At 41.7% G+C, this 15277-nt stretch overlaps 1 protein-coding gene across 1 annotated transcript in view; it reads right to left on the minus strand.

Moving 5' to 3' along the window:
- npr2 (natriuretic peptide receptor 2) overlaps positions 1–15277 on the minus strand; it is a 161937-nt gene that overhangs the window by 37736 nt on the left and 108924 nt on the right. The window contains exons 13-17 of the mRNA XM_078396012.1: positions 13280–13351; positions 10745–10904; positions 6949–7104; positions 4182–4350; positions 3711–3857 (exon numbers count right to left, since the gene is read on the minus strand). Of these exons, the coding sequence (XP_078252138.1) occupies positions 3711–3857; positions 4182–4350; positions 6949–7104; positions 10745–10904; positions 13280–13351 (704 nt within the window). The remainder of the gene's footprint in view (positions 1–3710; positions 3858–4181; positions 4351–6948; positions 7105–10744; positions 10905–13279; positions 13352–15277) is intronic.

Here is a 15277-nt window from a genome sequence, read left to right on the forward strand (position 1 = left end):
GTATCCGCCCACTCACACAACCTGTCCAAGTCACCCTGCAGCCTTATTGCATCTTCCTCACAATTCACACTACCCCCCAACTTAGTATCATCTGCAAATTTGCTAATGGTACTTTTAATCCCTTCGTCTAAGTCATTAATGTATATCGTAAATAGCTGGGGTCCCAGCACCGAACCTTGCGGTACCCCACTGGTCACTGCCTGCCATTCCGAAAGGGACCCATTTATCCCCACTCTTTGCTTTCTGTCTGTCAACCAATTTTCTATCCATGTCAGTACCCTACCCCCAATACCATGTGCCCTAATTTTGCCCACTCATGTCCTATGTGGGACCTTGTCGAAGGCTTTCTGAAAGTCGAGGTACACCACATCCACTGACTCTCCCCTGTCAATTTTCCTAGTTACTTCCTCAAAAATTTCCAGTAGATTTGTCAAGCATGATTTCCCCTTCGTAAATCCATGCTGACTCGGAATGATCCTGTTACTGCTATCCAAATGCTCAGCAATTTCGTCTTTTATAATTGACTCCAGCATCTTCCCCACCACTGATGTCAGACTAACTGGTCTATAATTACCCGTTTTCTCTCTCCCTCCTTTCTTAAAAAGTGGGATAACATTTGCTATCCTCCAATCCACAGGAACTGATCCTGAATCTATAGAACATTGAAAAATGATCTCCAATGCTTCCACTATTTCTAGAGCCACCTCCTTAAGTACCCTGGGATGCAGACCATCAGGCCCTGGGGATTTATCAGCCTTCAGTCCCATCAGTCTACCCAAAACCATTTCCTGCCTAATGTGGATTTCCTTCAGTTCCTCCATCACCCTAGGTTCTCCGGCCCCTAGAACATTTGGGAGATTGTGTGTATCTTCCTCAGTGAAGACAGATCCAAAGTAACGGTTTAACTCGTCTGCCATTTCTTTGTTCCCCATAATAAATTCCCCTGCTTCTGTCTTCAAGGGACCCACATTTGCCTTGACTATTTTTTTCCTCTTCACGTACCTAAAAAAACTTTTGCTATCCTCCTTTATATTATTGGCTAGTTTACCCTCGTACCTCATCTTTTCTCCCCGTATTGCCTTTTTAGTTAACTTTTGTTGCTCTTTAAAAGAGTCCCAATCCTCTGTCTTCATGGACAGCCTAGGCAGGAAGCATCAATGGTTACTTTCTCTTCCCCTATTTCTCCTCGTGTTCATATTTCCCAGTTGTCCACTTCAAAGCTTTGGCAAGTGTGTCCTCATGGATTGTAAAAAGATGCAAATTATGAAAAGACTACGACAAATATCAGGATCTGTTTGTCTGTGTATTGTGCATTATCTTGCAGAGCAATATGGGTGGAGAAAGCTTTGTTTCAGCATGGCAATGTTCTACTCCACCACTTGCAGCTGCATCCTGACCATCTCTTCATGGCCTATGCACCAGAGTCACATTGTTAATCATCTTAACTGGAGAGCAGGCAGACATCACAACTAATTGCTGGATCGAAGGAATGGGTAATGTTTCGGGTCGAGTCTGAAGATGGGTCTCAACCTGATACTCCACCCATTCCTTCTATCCAGAGATGCTGCCTGTCCGGCTGAGTTACACCAGCATTTTGTGCCCATCTTTGGTGTAAATCAGCATCTGCACTTCCTTCTTACACAACTAATTGTTGCCCAAATACTCTGAGTGCTTATGGTCTCCAACTGGAAAACTTTTTCCCAGCCAATTTTCACTTCCAGTAGCTTCTCCGGGTGTGCATGCCCTCTGATCTGACTAACATTCAGGACAAACCAGTTTGCTCGATTGGAATAAAAATGAATCGCAGATGCTGGTTTATTCCGAAGAGAGACACAAAATGCTGGAGTAACTCAATAGGTCAGGCAGCATCTCTAGAGAAAATGGAGAAATCGATAGGTGACAACTGAAGAAGGGTCCCGGCGTGAAACCTATCCATTTTCTGCAGAGATGCTGCCTGACCTGCTGAGATACTCCAGCATATAGTATACATCTTGGCTTGATTGGAACCCCGTCAACCACCTGAAACATTCATTCCCTTCACTGCTGAAGCATAGTGTGTACCATCTACAAGATGATGTGCAATTACTCACTCAGACTACTCCGACAGAGTATTCTGACACTTTCTCAAGCTGCAACCTCAAGAATAGCTGGTGCCGGTGTTCCCATGTTCTGTATGTTCCTCTCCTAGCTGCACACTATCCTGACTTGGAAACATATGGGGCACCTTGGTCGGCATGAGCATGTTGGACCAAAAGGCCCGTTTCCATGCTGTTTGACTGTGACTCAATCTATATCACCGATTCTTCATCCTTTTAAGGTCTAAATTTTGAAACGGTTAAAGTCTGCCTCGCACACCTACCCTGAGAGCAATTACTGATGGACAGAAAATGTCTAATTTGGAATAGAGTGGGTGCAATTTCCATTCCCGGACACCACTGTAGTATTTCTGTGGCAAGAGAATCTACACCACAGGCTTGGTTTGGTCGCATAATTAACGTGCATGAACATACTGTATAATTTTTTTTTTATTAAGCAAAAATAATCCCCAGGCTATAAAGATTTGATGCAATACCCACTCAATGCCAGGTCGGAAGGACCGGGTGGTGATGGCGGCATTTGGCATGCTTGCCTTCATTGGGATGGATACTGAGTACAAAGGTTGACACACCATGATGCAGTTGTGCAAGTCGTTGGTGAGACCATGTTTGGAGTACTATATTCAGTTCTGATTGCCCAAATATAGGAAATATGTCACTAAGTTGGAAAGGGTGCAGGAGTGATTCACCAGAATGTTACCTGGACTGTGGGTTTGAGTTAGAGGGAGAAGCTAGGACATTTTTACTTAGTGTATAGGAGGCTGAGGGGAAACTTTAATGAGGTGTATATGATCATGAGGGGCACGATAAAAGTGAACGCTCACAGTCTTTTTAAAAAGGGTAAAGGATTCTAAAATTAGAGGGCATGGGCTTAGGGTGAAAGGAGCGAGATTTAAGAGGGACCTCAGGGGCAATGTTTTCACAGGAGGTTGTCCATATCTAGAATGTTGTCAGAGGAAGCTCGAGAAGCAATATAATTATGACTTTCAAATCACATTTGGATAGGGTGTAGAGGGGTATGGACCAAAGGCAGGCAATTGGAACCAGCCCAGAATGCATAAGGTTGGCCGAAGGGCCTATTACTGTGCTGTACAACTCGATATTTCTTTGGAATTCCATTTAGTGCCCCAATAGTTTTTATAAACATGTTATTTTATTTCAAAAATAATTGTAATTCCCCTTACACCCTACTTTCAATATTTCACAAGGCTTATAACCTGTGAAAAATATTAGAATTTAAAAAGCAGCTATGTGCACTATGTTCTGCACTCTATTTCCTTCCTCATTTTTGCACTACCTGGTGCACTCATGTCTGAGATGATTGCACTCCTGTATAGTATAATCTGCCTAGATAGCAGGCAAAGCAAAACATTTCATGAAACCTCAGTACACATGACAATAATAAACCAATACCGATATACACATGCAGGCAAATTTGTAATGTTCCAGTTATGGTTTCCGTTCTCCATTTTGAACATTTAAACCTTGGCGAAGTGTTTTTTGAAGGTTTCTAAAGTAACATTGCATTATTTTTATAATAGCGGCAATACTGCTGTACCTTTAAGGTTTCATTAGACAAGCATGCTTTGATCACACATGACAGTTTATGCTTACTGAGGTAAAATTTGATAGAGCAGATTTTCTGCTTTTCTCTTTTCCTCAAGGTAGGCTTGTGTTCTTTCTTCTACAAGCTTCTCCAGGTTATTGGCATACTGTTCCATTCTTGACAGCAAATTGTCCAAAATACTGCTTCTGCCCTCACTGAAAATGTTGGAAGCAAAGAAGTACGGTTGAAAAGATATGTTACCGCACAAGCAGATGGAAGTCAATTTCACTCTTTCGTTGCACGATTAGATACAAATCTAATTTCAGTTACGCTTCTCATTTCTGTCAATATCCTCATGTATCTTAAGATTTGTACCTGCTGTACTCAAAAAAATTATCTTGCTTCTGCATTTAATTATACCCCCCGTATTTATAAACCTTATATTAAATTATGTTACAGCCCAATACCAAGTCACAGTTTATCCTGGACGTTGCTGGAAATGTATGCAGTTTTGAATGCAGTGGTGTATTATTACTTACTTATTAAATTTTCTAATCAGAATCTTAATTTGGTTAAAGTCAGGCCTTTCAGCAATATCTTCAGCCCAGCACCTCTCCATAAAGGTGCCCAGTTCTTCACTGTGATAATTGATGTCAGTTGTTGGCCTGAAATATGGCTTCTGACCATTTTTGACCTTCTGCACAATTTCTGAAAAGATGAGGAAATTGCAATGACGATTGTGATAGCATTTTTGTAATGTAACAAAGTGCAAGATAATATTCAGCTGTACTGATACAACATATTTTATTTTTAGGAGCAAGGCTTAATCTCAGAACTTTTCAAAAGCAATCATACATGCACTGTTCACAGAACTGTCCACTAAAATGTATTTCTGATATTTCATTTAACATTATATACAATATTAGCTCGTTTACCTGTGATGCATTCTTTCAATATAAATAAAATAAACTCTTTTATTCTGTTGCTCGAAGGGAATGCTGATATTTTGAACAAAACTTTACTTTTGCAGAGAAGGAATAGTCCTTCTCTACTTCAGCTTTAATTTCTCTTTGTGAAAAATATGTTAACCTTTGTATTAATGTTTACTTCAATTCAATATGAATTAGAAGCACAGACCCAGTACTCATAGCCAGATGTGAAGATCCAGGGTTCACCAAAATTCCCTGAAGATATTCCCTGAAGGAATCAGGAGGTGAGTCAGGATATCTAGTCTCTAATCTGAGAACTTTTAGCCACAGCATTTGTGTATCTTTTCCCATTGAGGTTCCAGTAAATGGTGAGCACCAGGATGTTAATGGTGGGATACCTAACTATCAATGATGTTACCATCGTCAAGGGGGAGATGATTAGTTTCTCTCTGTAAATGGTGACTGCTTTGCACTTACAGTATGGGTTGTGAATGAAACACCATTTAGCAGCCTCTTCAATTCATTAATTCTCCTTCCTATCAAAATTAGTCCGTTTAGTACAGGCTGAATTTTGGGCTTTTTCTCAATGTGCTGATGTACCATACATGTAACCATTAAGACCACAAAGTGTCAAGAGTGTTTAATTGTCATGTGTACCGAAGGGAACAATAGAAACATAGAAACATAAAGCATAGAAAAATATGTGCAGGAGTAGGCCATTCAGCCCTTTGAACCAGCACCGCCATTCAATATGACCTTGGCTGATCATCTAAAATCAGTACCCCATTCCTGCTTTTTCTCCGTATCCCTTGATTCCTTTAGCCCTAAGAGCCAAATCTAACTCTCTCTTGAAAACATCCAGTGAATTGGCCTCCATTGCCTTCTGTTGCAGAGAATTCCACAGGTTCACAACTTTCTGGGTGAAAATGTTTTACCTCATCTCAGTCCTAAATGGCCTTCGACAAGGTCCCACGTAGGAGATTGCTGTACAAACTTAACGCACACGGTATTGAGGGTTCTGTGTTGAGGTGGATAGAAAATTGGTTGGCGGACAGGAAGCAAAGAGTAGGAATAAACGGGTCCTTTTCGGAATGGCAGGCAGTGACTAGTGGGGTACCGCAAGGCTCAGTGCTGGGACCCCAGTTATTTACAGTGTATATTAATGATTTGGACGAGGGAATTGAATGCAACATCTCTAAGTTTGCAGATGACACGAAGCTGGGTGGCAGTGTTAGCTGCGAGGAGGATGCTAGGAGGCTGCAGAGTGACTTGGATAGATTAGGCGAGTGGGCAAATGCATGGCAGATGCAATATAATGTGGATAAATGTGAGGTTATCCACTTTGGCGGCAAGAACAGGAAAGCAGAGTATTACCTGAATGGTGACCGATTGGGAGAAGGGGAGATGCAACGTGACCTGGGTGTCATGGTGCACCAGTCATTGAAAGCAAGCATGCAGGTGCAGCAGGCAGTGAAGAAAGCGAATGGTATGTTGGCATTCATAGCAAGAGGATTTGATTTTGGAGCAGGGAGGTGCTGCTGCAGTTGTACAGGGCCTTGGTGAGACCGCACCTGGAGTACTGTGTGCAGTTTTGGTCTCCTAACCTGAGGAAAGACGTTCTTGCCTTAGAGGGAGTACAGAGAAGGTTCACCAGATTGATCCCTGGGATGGCGGGACTTACATATGAGGAAAGACTAGATAGACTGGGCTTGTACTCGCTGGAATTTAGAAGACTGAGGGGGGATCTTATAGAAACATATAAAATTCTTAAGGGGTTGGAGAGGCTAAATGCGGGAAGATTGTTCCCGATGTTGGGGGAGTCCAGAACCAGGGGTCACAGCTTAAGGATAAGGGGGAAGTCTTTTAGGACCGAGATGAGAAAACATTTCTTCACACAGAGAGTGGTGAGTCTGTGGAATTCTCTGCCACAGAAGGTAGTTGAGGCCAGTTCATTGGCTATATTTAAGAGGGAGTTAGATGTGGCCCTTTTTGCTAAAGGGATCAGGGGGTATGGAGAGAAGGCAGGTACAGGCTACTGAGCTGAATGATCAGCCATGATCATATTGAATGGCGGTGCAGGCTCGAAGGGCTGAATGGCCTACTCCTGCACCTATTTTCTATGTTTCTATGTTTACCCCTTATTCTTAAACTGTGACCCCTGGTTCTGGACTCCCCCACCATCGGGAACATTTTTCCTGCAATTAAATTCTTATTTGCAACAGCATAACAGGCCTGTAAACACAGTACTAATAGATAACAAAATAAAAACGTTCAATAAATTAAAATTTAATTTATAAATTACAAAAAAGTGGATCAGACATAAATTAATTTATTTGCTGAATAATTCAATGGAGGATATGATACAAAAAAAACATACCTTTTGGACTGAGATCCATTCCTTCTATATAAAATGGACCATTTCTTAAGGCAATTTCTTGAAGTATAATACCAAAGCTGTACACATCTCCTTTCTGGGTACCTTGAGATGGTGCCCTTCTCCACCTGATTATTTCTGGTGCTGTCCAAAGTTTCTCTGTTGCACAAAAATAGACTCAGTGGAAATTTAAATTGCTGTCTCCAAACTTTAAATATTATGTATTGCCTTGCACAATTAACAAACGCATTCGGCTGGGTCACATGTAGATGCAACTTCCAAATTTGCAAACTCCATGGCCAATGGGATAAGTTACTATCATGGTCAAGTATCCAGTGTTTATTTGTTCAGTTAGCTCAGTGGTTACTTTTCAGTATGAAGGAAACATCTTGTCATAAAGAAATATTCAATACGATTGCCACAGTTTATTGGTATTTTCTTTATTGTTTGGGAGAGTGATCTGTGCCTCAGGCAGTGATCTTACATACAATATCCATTGACAGCGTGTGCAAAAAGAATGATTATTTTTCTGCATTGAGGATCCTGCTAACTAGGATAATTAGGTGCGGGGGATGTTGAAGGATAGATTCAAAGAGATACACAGTATGACGGTTAATATAAAGTACTATATTATAATATAGTACAATAAATAATATAATATATGACCATGACTACCCCACGTTGTCACCAACATCACTATGTAAAGCATTTAGCATGGTGCTAACGTAATCAACAATTAAAATAAAATGATGTATGGACTAACCACGAATAATTTTATTCATCTATGCTCCACATTTGGAAACTTCAAGGATGGGAAAATGATGCAAGACTTTTTATCCATTTATAGATACTCAGCGGGACAGGTAGCATCTCTGGAGAGAAGGAATGGGTGACATTTCGGGTCGAGACCCTTCTTCAGACCTGAAACATCACCCATTCCATCTCTCTAAAGATGTTTCAGTTTCAGTTTGTTTAGTTTATTGTCACGTGTACCGAGCTACACTGAGTTACTCCAGCATTTTATGTCTATCTTCAGTGTAAACCAGCATCTGCAGTTCCATCCTACACTTTTTATCCATTTGTCAAGTGTACCTCTGGCATGCAAGCTTGCAGTATTACCCCGAGTTCACAAATCACATTGCCACCTATCATCTGACAAAATACACTGATTGGTAATAAGTTTGCATCAGTGATAGTGAAGCCCCAATTCTGAAAGAATTGGTTACTGTTGAATTATTTCTGGTCAAACGACCGGCCTCAATATTAATAGAAGGAAGGCATACATTGAAGTATACAACTCTATAAATGAGTGCAATGGCCAGAAAAAAATGTTTTTGCCATTCACTTTTAGCTTATAATAGTGACAGAAAGAATACGCATCGACACTTAATTTGCTTAATCTTCTGGGTAGGGAGTAGCTGCAAGCTGAGAGTAATTTTAAAGAATGTGTAGGAAAATATTCACCAAAAGAATGAAGCACCTGCCAAGTTGAAAATCTAAATAATTTTTAATTGGTTCTTTTCATTACAATAGTTTACCTTTCTATTAATTGCAACATACTAAAAGTAGATCATCCGTACAATCTTGCAGCTGTCAGTCATTATATAAAATGCTTTATCTTGGCACAATCCTGATGCGTGATACTTTTTTCATTCTTGTTATATTTAGTACGCTAACCATTCTCACAGATAACTTGGTATGAGAAAACAAACTTGCATTTAACTTAAAAAACATAACTTTTTCAACCAGCAAAAGTTAAAAATTCCCTTGTCTTCCTTAATTAAGAAAGACATACTTTTAATTTGGTTCAGCACTGAGCTCCACCAAATCTGACAGTATCGTTTTACTTGCTGAGAAGAAACATTGGATACTCTTCGACTATTCCTGCTCAATTTTCATTTGCATCTCTGGCTGGCATTCGACCGCCACTCATCCAATCTAGGCTCTACTGGAAAAATCAGCAGCCCTAATGGCCCACAGAATTGTGAGCTACCATTGTGAACTGACTGGAGTCCTTCAGCTGATGGTACTCGAGGGAGTTGTTGGTAGAATGTTCCAGGATGTAAACTTAGCAATAATGAAAGGATGGCAACATAGTTCCAAACGAGTGTGATGTGTGATTTGGAGAGGAAATGGCATGTGGCCATTTATCGACTGACCGTGACATTCTTGGTGATAGATGTGGGAGGTGTTGTTGGAATGGTCGAGATGAATAACTGCAGTATATTCAAAAGGACACAAAGTGCTGGAGTAACTCAGCAGGTTAGGCAGCATCTCTGGAGAACATGGAGAGGTGATGTTTGGGGTCAAGACCCTTCTTCAGACATTGTGTCCTTGTGTGTATTAACCAGCATCTGCAGTTCTTTGTTTCTACTAACTGCAGTATATTCATTGATGGCACACACTACGGTCATTGTACTTAGATGGTGGACAGAATGAATATTTACAGTGATGGATTGAGTGCCAATCAAGTGGACTGCTTTGACCTGGGTAGAGCAGAGTTTTTTGAGAGTTGTTGTAGCTGCCTCTCCTGACTAGTGCTATGTAAATGGCAAAAAGGCTTCGGGATGTCAGGAGGCAAATCACTCAACAGGGGATATCCAGTATCGGAACTGTTTTTGTAGGCATTGCATTTATGTAGCTGGTCACGTTAAATATGGTGATCCCTAGGATGTTGATGTTGGGGAAATCAGCAATGATATCATGGTAATGTCAAGGATCGGTTATTGCCCCACATCATCCAGTGTCTGAATGCTATCTATGTTTTGATACACACAGCATGGACAGTTTCATTTGGTGAGACGTTGCAAACGGAATTGAATGTGCAATCATCAGCGAACATCCTCATCTCTGACCTCATGATAAAAGGAAGATCATTGATGAGACAGCTGAAGATAGTTGGGCTAGGACACTGCCCTGAGAACTTCCTGTGATAATGATGCGAACTGGACCCGGGGGCGTGGGGTTGCCGAGAACGTTGGGTAACCTGGCAGGGAGCTGCCAAGAATGTAGGGGAGTCCAACTGGGGGTCGCTGAGAATGTTGGGGTTCCTGGCGGGCGACCGCAGAGAACGCAGAGGGGCACAACGTGGGGCCACTGAGATCGAATGGGGACCCTGCTGATGCCTGGTTCACTGCTGTGAGGATAAGACTGATCAATGAACTTTATGTAACTTTGTCGGCACCAGAAACGTGGCGACTCTTTGTGCACTGCCTAGGTGAGGTCTGCCGTGTGATCTTACCGGATCGTATGCACAAAGTATTTCACTGTACATGTGACAGTAAAGTATCATTGAACAAGGATCACAAAATGCTGGAGGAACTCAGCGGGTCAGGCAGCATCTCAGGAGCGAAGGAATTGGTGACGTTTCGGGTCGAGACCCTTCTTCAGACCGAAGAAAACAGTCTGAAGAAGGGTCTCGACCCGAAACGTCACCCATTCCTTCTCTCCCGAGATGCTGCCTGACCCGCTGAGTTACTCCAACATTTTGTGATACCTTCGATTTGGACCAGCATCTGCAGTTATTTTCCCATTGAACTGGGATGATCGACTTCTGACAACCACATCCACTTTCTTCAGTGTGCAGCGTGACTCCAACTATCGGAGGGTAAACTCTTTGCTGCTCAATGACTAGGGCTCTTTGGTCAAACGTTGTCGTAATGTCACACAGCTAAGCTTACTCAAAAGTCATTTGCACCAACTGTCATTCTCACTTACCCTTCTTTCAAATTTCACATGGACGTGAATCTTTATCAATTAAATGTTTCCATTGCAAAACTTATACCCGTCTTAAACTTACTTGCAAAGGATGCATATGAATCTTCATTATCACATGATGAACGAAAACTCGCCAAACCATAATCTGTGATTTTTAGCACAAAACGACTATCAACGACACAATTGGATGATTTAAGATTTCCATGTGACCCAATTATGCTGTTATGCAGAAAAGCCATCCCCTGTAAAACAAATGTAATCAGATTAGTAACCTATTTGATTGCATCTGCTCTACAATTTACTGTAGGCCTACCATTTACTGTGTAAGTCCTATCCTTGTTCAACGTCCCAAAATGGAATATCTCACACTTCTCTGTATTAAATTCCATCAACCATTCCTCAGCCCACCTGGCCAATCGACACACCGGCTCCCGATGTTGTCATTTAAAAAGGGGATTGAGCAACTAGATCTCCTCAACTTGGTCAAAAAGGCCCACTTCAAAATTTAATCACTCCTCTACTCACTCCGACCTGCATGAGATAACCACTGTTTGCGCAGTAATCAACCAGAACCAGAACCTGTTGCAATCTTTCACAACCTTCTTCACTATCTGCAAAACCACTCACTTTTGTATTATCAGTAAAATGGAGAAATGGTTCAATAAGAGTAATAAAGTTCTCGTACTACATTCTATTCTCCCTATAGCAAGGGAAGGATCACCCAAGATATTTAATCATATTTGGATGAGAATAGACTAATTAGGAACAGTTACCATGGCATTGTCCAGGGTACTTATGTCTTATAAACTAAATTGAGTTTTTGAGGAGATTTGAGGTTTAATCTAGTCAAGTATGAGGTGTTGCACTTTGGGAGGTTAAATGCAAGGAGAAAGTATAAAGTTCATGACAGGACCCTCAACATCATTTTACTGTGCAGCCAAACTCGGCTCCAACTCCATCTACGTTTGCAGATTACCCCCACTGTGGTGAGCTGAATCATGAACATGTCAAGACGGAGTACAGGGAGGAGATAGAAAACTTAGCAGCCGGGTGTCAGGATAAGAATCTCTCCCTCAATGTCAGCAAGATGAAGAATCGAGTTATTGACTTCAGGAAGTGTGGTCCAATCAGCATCTATGGGGATATGGTTTGGACCTTCAATTTCTTTGGCGTTAATATTACCAATGATCTGTCATGCATTGGAGGAGGGGGAGTTCAACGAGATCTGGGTGTCCTAGTGCATCAGTCAATGAAAGGAAGCATGCAGGTACAGCAGGCAGTGAAGAAAGCCAATGGAATGTTGGCCTTCGTAACAAGAGGAGTTGAGTATAGGAGCAAAGAGGTCCTTCTACAGTTGTACCGGGCCCTGGTGAGACCGCACCTGGAGTACTGTGTGCAGTTTTGGTCTCCAAATTTGAGGAAGGATATTCTTGCTATGGAGGGCGTGCAGCGTAGGTTCACTAGGTTAATTTCCGGAATGGCGGGACTGTCGTATGTTGAAAGGCTGGAGCGATTGGGCTTGTATACACTGGAATTTAGAAGGATGAGGGGGGATCTTATTGAAACATATAAGATAATTAGGGGATTGGACACATTAGAGGCAGGAAACATGTTCCCAATGTTGGGGGAGTCCAGAACAAGGGGCCACAGTTTAAGAATAAGGGGTAGGCCATTTAGAACGGAGATGAGAAAGAACATTTTCAGTCAGAGAGTGGTGAAGGTGTGGAATTCTCTGCCTCAGAAGGCAGTGGAGGCCAGTTCGTTGGATGCTTTCAAGAGAGAGCTGGATAGAGCTCTTAAGGATAGCGGAGTGAGGGGGTATGGGGAGAAGGCAGGAACGGGGTACTGATTGAGAGTGATCAGCCATGATCGCATTGAATGGCGGTGCTGGCTCGAAGGGCTGAATGGCCTACTCCTGCACCTATTGTCTATTGTCTATTGTCTATTGACACATCGATGCAACAACCAAGAAGGAACACCAAGGCCTCTACTTCGTAAGGAGACTGAAGAAATTCAGCATGCCTTCAATTACGCTTTCAAATCTCCACAGATGCACCATAGAAAGCATACTGTCAGGTTGCATCACAGCTCGGTTTGGGTAAGACCACAGTTCGGTGGGCCAAGACCACAAGAAATTGCAGAGTTGTAGATGCAGCAAGATCACACTAGAATCCACACGATTGACTCCATCTACATTTTTCGCTGCTTTGGAAAAGCAGCCAAATTCATCAAAGACGTCCCACTCTGGTCATTTTTTCTTTTCCCTGCTCCCATCAGGCGAAAGGTACGGAACCTTGAAAGCCTACACCACCAAATATAGGAACAACTTATTCCCCTCTGTTATTAGACATCAGAACAGTCCTTCCATTAGCTGGGGTACTGTCCAATTTACTTCTACCGCATTGCGGACATTGGACTTTTGTCTATGGAACTGATGCGCTACAATGCTGAGAAATATATTATGCACCCTATCTCTTCCCCTTTATCTTCCTATTGAGTTTGACCTAAATGTATTTATGTATATTATTACATCTGCTTTCATAACATTTGATTTTCCTTTTCTTTATTTGGCCCAGTATGATTGCAGCTGGTATAATATTGTTCTCCTGTAACTTACCTTCACAATGTCATTAATGAGAGAATAGCGGAATACCCAATCCAGATTAATATTTTCATTTTCAAGTATATCCTACAATGACAAAAGTAGAAACAATTTAAAATAAACTTGTGCTCCTCCCTAATTTGTAATGAATCTGCAATGTTTAACTCTTTTTAAGGTAACAATCCCTTGGATTGTTATTTTGATAACAACAGTTTAAAATATAATGAGAAAATTTTCTCAGTAGCTAAATGTTGCTTTGAAAACAAAATCACGGCATTATCTGATGGATATCATGATTGGAAAAGGTTTAGATTTGTGGTCTTTGGCTTAGGTTGGAAATCAGCTGCAACATTAAAGAGACTGTTCCTTCTGTGACTCCCTGGTTAACTCATCCCTTCCTACACAAACCACCCCCTCCCCAGGTACCTTTCCCTGCAACCGCAGGAGATGCAACACTTGTACCTAAAGTGCATTCTGAAAGTATTCAGACCCCTTCACATTTTCCACATTTTGCTACGTTACAGCCTTATTTTAAAATGGATTAAACTCATTTTTTATCATCAATCTACACACTATACCCCATAATAAAAAAGCGAAAACAGGTGTTTAGAATTTTTTGCGAAGTAATTAAAAAGAAATAACTGAAATATCACATTTACATAAGTATTCAGACCCTTTATTCAGTACTTTGTTGAGGTACCTTTGGCAGCGATCACAGCCTCAAGTCTTCTTGGGTATGATGCTACAAGCTTGGCACACCTGTATTTGGGTAATTTCTCCCATTCTTCTCTGCAGATCCTCTCAAGCTTTGTCAGGTTGGATGGGGAGCGTCGATGCACAGCTATTTTCCAGTCCCTCCAGAATTGTTCGATCGGGTTCAAGTCTGGGCTCTGGCTGGGCCACTCAAGGACATTCACAGACTTGGCACGAAGCCACTCCTGCGTTGTCTTGGCTGTGTACTTAGGGTAGTTGTCCTGTTGAAAGGTGAACCTCCGCCCCAGTCTGAGGTCCAGGATGCTCTGGAGCAGGTTTTCATCAAGGACCTCTTTGTACTTTGCTCTGTTCAACTTTCCCTCGATCCTGATTAGTCTCCCAGTTCTGCTGCTGGAAAACATCCTCATGATGCTGCCATCACTATGCTTCACCGTAGGTATGGTATTGGCCAGGTGATGAGCGGTGCCACTTGGCATTCAGGCAAAAGATTGGTTTCATCAGACCAGCGAATCTTGTTTCTCATGGTCTGAGAGTCCTTTAGGTGCCTTTTGGCAAACTCCAAGCGGGCTGTCATGTGCCTTTTACTGAGGAGTGGCTTCTGTCTGGCCACTCTACCATAAAGGCCTGATTGGTGGAGTGCTGCAGATATAGTTGTCCTTCTGGAAGGTTCTCCCATCTTCACAGCGCAACTCTGGAGCTCTATCAGGGTGACCATCGGGTTCTTGGTCACCTCCCTGACCAAGGCCCTTCTCCCCCGATTGCTCAGTTTGGCTGGGTGGCGAGCTCTATAATTGGTGGTTCCAAAGTTCTTCCATTTAAGAATAACAAAGGCCACTGCTCTTCAGGACGTGCAATGCTGTAGAAATTGTTTTATACCCTTCCCGTTGTTTTATTCTCGACACAATCCTGTCTCAGAGGTCTATGGACAATTCCTTCGTCTTCATGTCTTGGTTTTTGCTCTGTCATGCACTGTCAACTGTGGGACCTTATATAGACTGGTGTGTGCCTTTCCAAATCTTGTCCGATCAATTTAATTTACCACTGGTGGACTCCAATCAAGTTGTAGAAACATCTCAAGGATAATTAATGGAAACAGGATGAACATAGTCTCAATTTTGTGTGTCATAGCAATGGGTCTGAATACTTATGTAAATGTGATATTTCAATTATTTATTTTTACTTACTTTGCAAAAAATTTTAAACACCTGGTTTCATTTTTTTATTATGGGGTATTGTGTGTAGATTGAAGATAAAAAAAAAGAATTTAAACCATTTTAAAGTAAGGCTGTAATGTAGCAA

Source organism: Rhinoraja longicauda, chromosome 1, assembly GCF_053455715.1.
Source record: "Rhinoraja longicauda isolate Sanriku21f chromosome 1, sRhiLon1.1, whole genome shotgun sequence".
NCBI classification, from domain to species: domain Eukaryota; kingdom Metazoa; phylum Chordata; class Chondrichthyes; order Rajiformes; family Arhynchobatidae; genus Rhinoraja; species Rhinoraja longicauda.